Source organism: Lycium ferocissimum, chromosome 11, assembly GCF_029784015.1.
Source record: "Lycium ferocissimum isolate CSIRO_LF1 chromosome 11, AGI_CSIRO_Lferr_CH_V1, whole genome shotgun sequence".
Taxonomy (NCBI): Eukaryota; Viridiplantae; Streptophyta; class Magnoliopsida; order Solanales; family Solanaceae; genus Lycium; species Lycium ferocissimum.
The window spans coordinates 31,002,965-31,010,011 of record NC_081352.1 but is presented as its reverse complement, the minus strand read 5'-3'; the positions used below and the strand labels follow the sequence as shown (position 1 = coordinate 31,010,011).

The 7,047-nt window shown below is 34.6% G+C and overlaps 1 protein-coding gene across 1 annotated transcript; it reads left to right on the top strand.

The window, feature by feature from the left end:
- Nucleotides 1-1,838: 1,838 nt before the first annotated feature.
- LOC132036844 (receptor-like protein 51) lies at nt 1,839-3,284 on the top strand. Its single transcript, XM_059427242.1, has one exon. It carries the CDS (start codon nt 1,873-1,875, stop codon nt 3,154-3,156), a length of 1,284 nt encoding a protein of 427 aa, XP_059283225.1. The 5' UTR covers nt 1,839-1,872; the 3' UTR covers nt 3,157-3,284.
- The last annotated feature ends 3,763 nt before the right edge of the window (nt 3,285-7,047 follow it).

The window sequence follows — 7,047 nt, the reverse complement described above, 5'->3', positions numbered from 1 at the left end:
TATAGCTGTAACAATGCTTCTAATTAAGAAAGCTAGAACAGTACAACTCGATAAATACTCCTAATACAAAATACTAGACTTGAAGACTGTAAAACATTACTCAATGAAACAAGTTTTTCAATCGGTATCAGGCTGCGCTTTTGTAGTCAATCAGAATTCTCAAATATTATTTTTTCTTATTTTGCTCGATTTCTGCTTTTCTCTCTATGTGAGTGTGTAAGTTTCTTCAAAGAAGACTTGCATATATATAGCTCTTGATAAGTTGCAATTCGGCTGAGCACAAACACTTTACTTGATAAGCCTCATGAGAAGAGATACTGTTTGAGATGGATGCAATCTCTTGCTTTTCACACTACTTCATGTATACGCTTTAGAAGTCTGAGTTTATCCCAGATAATTGTTCCAAGTACTCCTATCTCCTGTCTGCCAAGTCTGTAATTCGTAGTCCTTAAATCTAGGAGTCCTGCCATATCTGGACTCTGAGATCGAACATGTCCATTGACCAGGTTCGTTCCCTTTGTCAATCATCAGAATCTTTTCATTCAGGAGTTCTACTTGTATCTGGACTCTAAGATGGAACATGTTCATAAACCTAATTCATTATATTCACTTTGTCAATCATCAAAACATGTAAGGTCCAACAATACTATTCTCCCCATACTTCACTTGTGGGATTAAACTGAGTACGTTATTGTTGTTGTCAGGGGCGGAGCTAGTAAGGACCAAGGAGGTTCATCCGAACTTTCTTCGGTAAAAAATTACAATTTATATACAAGGTGAAAATTATTTTTTATGTATATATAATATATATTAAACCCTCTTGGCTTCTTTATTTGTCTACTTCTTTATATTTTTGAATCTCTTTAGTTAAAATCCTGACTCCACTACTTGTTGTTATTATTGAGTGCTTAACAGTTACCTGTAGTCTCTAACTAATACTGCACATCCGTCTTTTGTCCAAGTGGTTTAATTAAGCCGTTATGCATGTAATAATGTTGTTTATGTAATTACATCAACCTCCAAATGACATTATAGACCTCCACCGAACTTTGACCCTTGTCTTACACTATCTTCAATTCTTCTGTACAGAAACTTCCAACACACCTCATAGTTCTAGCTGTAACTCACCTCTTTCTTTTGCTTCCCTTTTCCTTCAACAAAACAAACAACAATGGCTACTCTTCCATATCCCTTTTTTTCCTCACCATTTTCACACTTTTCCTCACAATTTCCCCCTTCACCACCTCAAAATTACTTTCTTCTCCTTTACCATACATTTTTATAATAACTCTATTTTGTACCCTGCATTTTTTGTAGGGTTGTCCTTCAAATTGGTTATATGTGATATTATATAACGACGGAAAATGACACAATTTATCTAAACATTATATTCATCAAAACACTACAAACAATAAAACACAACATAATACAATGAAACTATATGTAATAACCATCAAAACAAAGTGTAAGGGGTCTTTTGGTATGCTGTATAAGTGGATATCCCTGGTAAAGTTTGAAATAAAATTTATACCTTATTAGATTGAAGGTATAAATTTATCCCGTCCCAAATTTAATCTTGAATAACTCATCTTATCCCATCAAGTTTGGTATTATTTTATCTAATCTCTCAAATCAGATAAATTAATCCAAAGATTATAATCTCAAGACTATAATCTCGGAATAACTTAATCCGCGTACCAAATCCCTCTTAAAGTGGGCTGCATGTCAAATAAGTGTCAATTAGGCTATTTGGCCTTTATGTAATTTAGTCAACCTCCAAGGGCATATATATATATCTCCACCAATCTCTTACACTATCTTCAATACAACACCTTTTTCTTTAGCTTCCATTTTTCTTCAGCAACAACAACAATGGCTATGGCTTCTCCAGATCTCTCTTTTGTCCTCATTTCATTCACTCTTTTCTTCTCCATTTTCCCTTCCCACTCAAAATTACTATCTTCTCCTTCTCCTATTTCCTCTCCATCACCAAAACCATCACCTTCAACTCACTCATCTTCAATTCTTGATCCAAAACAACTCAAAGCTTTACAATCCCTCAACATCCCTATAGGAAAAGACCCTTGTAACCCTCAACACAACACCACCATAACTTGTGACTCTTCAACCCCATTTCGCCACATTGTTTCTTTATCACTCACAAACTGTTCTGATGACGTGGCATTATCAAACACAGCTTTGAAATCTTTGTCTACACTCAACACCCTAAAGTTTATCAACTGTCCAGTTAAGCCCATTAAGTTTCCTGCTCAGCTCACTTCTAGTTTAAAATCTTTTACCTGTATAAACAGCTTGAAGAAACTAACTGGGGTTTGGTTAAGTCGGTTACAGAACGTAACCAACTTAACTGTTTCCCATGTTTCTGTTACTGCTAGTGGTCCTTCTATAATCTTGAGCAGTATGAAGAGCTTGCGAATTGTTACTCTGTCTGATGCTAATCTTACAGGTTATTTGCCTAAACACTGGCATGGAAATGTTAGCTATATAGATTTATCAGGGAATAAGTTAAAAGGGAAAATTCCCAGTTCTTTAACTGAGCTGGAGAATTTGGTTTTCCTGAATCTTAGCTCGAATTCGCTTAACGGGTCGATACCTGAATCTTTTGGTGATTTGTCCTCTTTACAGAATGTGTCATTGAGTTCGAATTCGTTATCAGGATCTATACCTGATTCCATTGCTGCTATTTCAGGTTTAGTTCATCTTGATTTAGGGTCTAATAAGTTAAATGGAAGTATACCTGAGTTTATTTCAGATATGAAGAGATTGAAGTACTTGAATCTTGAAAAGAATAACTTTCATGGTGTTTTGCCTTTTAATGCTTCGTTTATAAAGAGATTGGATGTGTTGAAAATAGGCGAAAATGCGAATCTTTGTTATAATCATTCAACATTGTCTAAAAAAGTGAAGCTTGGAATTGCTCCTTGTGATAAACATGGATTGCCTATGTCACCTCCACCATCAAAGGAAATTAATTCGGACGATAGCGATGATTCGGAGGATTATGCTGATGATGAGAGTGAGAAAAAACATCATAGTCATGGACCAAGTAAGGTTGTTCTTGGCATTGCTATTGCACTTTCATTAATTGTATTTTTGATTGTTTTCTTGATTCTGTTGGCTAAATGTTGTAAATGAGTATAAAAATGAAAAAATCTTGATTAAGTTTAGTTTAGAAAATTTCTTGATTGGTGATTATGAGATGTGTTTAGTTACAGTTGTTATTGTTGTTGTGCCTTAGAAGAAGTAGAAAAGATGGTTACTTTTTTTGATGTATAAGGGGAGAAATTGGTTGTTAAGTGTATGAGGGGAGAAATTGCCTGGTAATGAAATTTTCTTATATGTATGTATTTTCGATTGAGCTATATGGTTTTGATTTTGTAGACTTCTCTTAATATTAGTTTTCAGTTCATCTTTTAGGTGTGTGTTTGGATATATTTTTGACATTTCGATTTTGCATTTATAGTTTTTGAGTCCTAGATTAATGATTCCTATGTTTTGAGCTGTATAATTTGTGCTAAATCTATGAAAGCAGAACAAATATGGCGATATCTTAATTGCTTACAACATTTTGTTGTTTAGAGTGGGTATTTCCTGCATTTATTTGTCAATTGACAATGTGAAAGATTCCGTTATTTTTCACATGTTGGTTACGAGTTACAACAGTTGATGAGATAATCTATGTTGTACAGATCCGTCATTTGTCTTGACGTACCCGTGCCCAACTGGTGTGATTAGGGTTAGAGTACTTCGTGCGGGTTCTTCAATGTACACGAGAAGTTAGCGAAAAGGCTAAACATATCTGTACGAGGTTCTTCCATAGAACCGTACGAGGTTCTTCCATAGAACTGTACAAAATACGTACCCGCAAAAGAGTCCAAGCAACGTAGCAATAATATGTCACGTTGCCAATGCTGTAAGCTAGTAGTTGAAATAGCAATCATAAATTCCTGAAATAGTACCTATCTGCTCCCTTATTAGTATTATTACTATTGTTGTTTCTTCTACTTTGGTTATCTTTACTATTTTTGATGTCAGTACCTTTCTGTCTTCAATATTTTCACCATAGCTTTTTCACTCTTGCATTTTTCTTTTCTTTTCTTTTCAAAACTCTTCGAAACAACCTCTCTACCCAACAAAGGTAAGAGTAAGGTTCACGTACACCCCACCCTCCCCAGGTCACACAACCCCACTTGTGTGACCACACTATGTTGATGTTGTTGTTGTTGTTGCTGAACAGGGAGTTTTGTTAGCCTATATAGAAGGAAAACAGAAGGAAAGTAATTTAATGCAATCAAATACAACTGGGCATGATATGATTTATAGCTATAACATACAGATCAATGATCCACCCAGTACTCACCAGTTAAAAAAAGAGGGGAAGAAGAAACGGAAATTTTAGAAGTCAAAGATTAACTTCTCCAAATTGAATTTTGAATTAGTTTCCATCTAAGGAGCATCTACCAAATTAGCTCTATAGTCTATTGCCTCAGTTTTAACTGGCATGATTTTCATTGTAAGTTCTTTTGCTTGCTTTTTGCTCTACCGGACATTCCAGCATTCCTCGTATGAACTGGGATGCCAGTGTTTTTGTGGTAGATTCTAACAGAATGCTGCGAGGACTATTTCCAATTTAGATAAAAGTAAAGTGATGCATCAGTGAGAGACGCTCGGATTATTTCCCCTCTCAAGTCCCCACTATGGTATTTGATCATCGCAAAGGATACTAGGGATTGCTTCCATGGTGCTTTTTTCGCTGTCATTTCTAATAAGTATTCATATAGTGGTCCGGCCCTTCCCCGGATCCCGCACATAGCGGGAGATTAGTGCACCGGGCTGCCATTTAATCATATAGTCGATATAACTTGCTTGGGGTTGAGGCATAGTTGTATATTTTTAAATGTCGTTTTAGCTTTAAGGTCTATTGTTTTCTACTAATGTATATAATTATTACTGTGAGTCCTTTAGATCTTGTTGGATATGTGATTAACAAGCTATAGAGCAAACAGGGAAAGCACATTATGGATGCATCATGCAACATTTTTGGCAATATATCTGTTATAAACAGCAAGCTGCTGACTTATTAGTTGTTTACCTGTTTTAGCTCATCAAGGCTTATAAAATAAGATAGGTACCTAACTAACCATGTTCTTCCAGCTCTTATGTTGGATTTTGCCATGTGATGTTTATACTTCAAGTGATTCTCTACTTCCTATGTCTTCCATCAACAACCTAAATGAGTGCTGGCTGTGAATTGTCTTTTAGGCTATCTCTTTTCCTTCCCTTCTACCTAAGCTGTGTAGACAAAAGTTATGTGACACCTATGTTAGTGGAAAGTAGCAGGCATCTGGTGGAATAAAAGCTGCCAGCCTTATTGTGAAGATATGACACTTGATCCTAATTCAATTCCAAAAGTTATTCATGAAGGGAGGATTGGTCAAGTCCATATAAGCAGATGTGGAACTCTAACCCACTCTTAACACTTATGACCCACAACTAAAAATGAGTCTTGCGATGAGACGCGAACATTCCCCATGTTGCAGGACCCTTTTGGTACTTCCTGGGCGGGGTCCCCAAATGCACTCAAAAAAAAACCCCATCCCATTTTAACAGTCACTTTAGATACAAGAAAAATTGTGCCAAAATAATTGTTACTTTAGGAATTCAACATTTTGGTTGGCGCCCTTAATATTAAAGAAGAATGCACGGTATTTAAGAGAAAACAATCAATCTATTTCTTTAAAATAAGAGAACTTAGAATACTATTTCTTGTACTTATTACTTTTTTAATGGGCGTGAAATGAGTTAAAACGACAGTTAAAATGGGACGGAAAGAGTATGTAGAGGAGCAAAAGTTCCCACAATCAGTATTTTTTCATAAGTCGAGATTTTCCTTGGAATAGTCGAGGTTGCACAATCTACATTGGACACAATTGGTATTAGGGGTGTACAAAGTAAATCGACAAACTGCACCAAACCGATAAATCGAGTCAAACCGAGAAAAAAACCCGACTAGTGGTTTGGTTTGACTTGGTTTGGTGTTGGAAAAAAAAACCCGATCATAATTGGTTTGGTTTGGTTTTAACTAAAAAAGTCAAACCGAACCAAACCAACCCGACATTACATGTATTCAAATTTTAAATATTTTATACATAAAAATATTTATTTGTAATGTAATTTATAAATATTCTTAAATTTTTTAAGGCTGTTTCTTTAAATATTATCATATTATTCGATGCTCGAACTTGAGTTTGAATGTCAATAAGCTTTTTATATCCTGGATGTTAATAACTCAAATAAAGTCCAACTCAAATAAAGTCCAAACCAAAAACTAACTCAACACTAATGCTAACAAAGAAATTCAATTTACCACTAGGAATGACAATAATGTTGGATATCTATTCTTTAGTTTTGCATATAATTTATTTAGAGAGTGAAAAAACATAACTTAAGTTTTATTTCTTTGTCATGTAATTAATACTTATTAGCCCTACTTATTTTAGCATGACTTAGTATTTTTAGATTATGGACATTTTTTTTATGGCTTGTTAATTAACAATATTTTTTTTACCGAATTTATTAGCTTTTGTTGAATATTTTAATACAATGTCATCACTCTTCTCACATTTTGTGTTATTTTCTTAAGAAACACCTTAATTATAAAGTTCGTATCTTACCGTAACTAAAGAAATATTTGAAAGTAAAAGTTATATGTTTTTCGTATCAAGACTAATTAAAAAACCCGAAAAATCGAGAAAAACCGAATAACCCAAGTTGAAAAAAACCCGAATTTTATTGGTTTGGTTTGGCGTATAAATTTAAAAACCTCGACGCAATTGGTTTGGTTTGGCGTTTAAAAAATCCGAATCAACCCTATCTTACGTACACCCCTAATTGGTATAATAGAACAAATAAAAAAGGTCTATATACCCTCCTTATGGGGTAGTGATTGAATATATTATAATCCAACCATTGGAGTAAAACAGGGGCTATCTTGTCAGACATTTTGATTGCATTCCATCATCATTT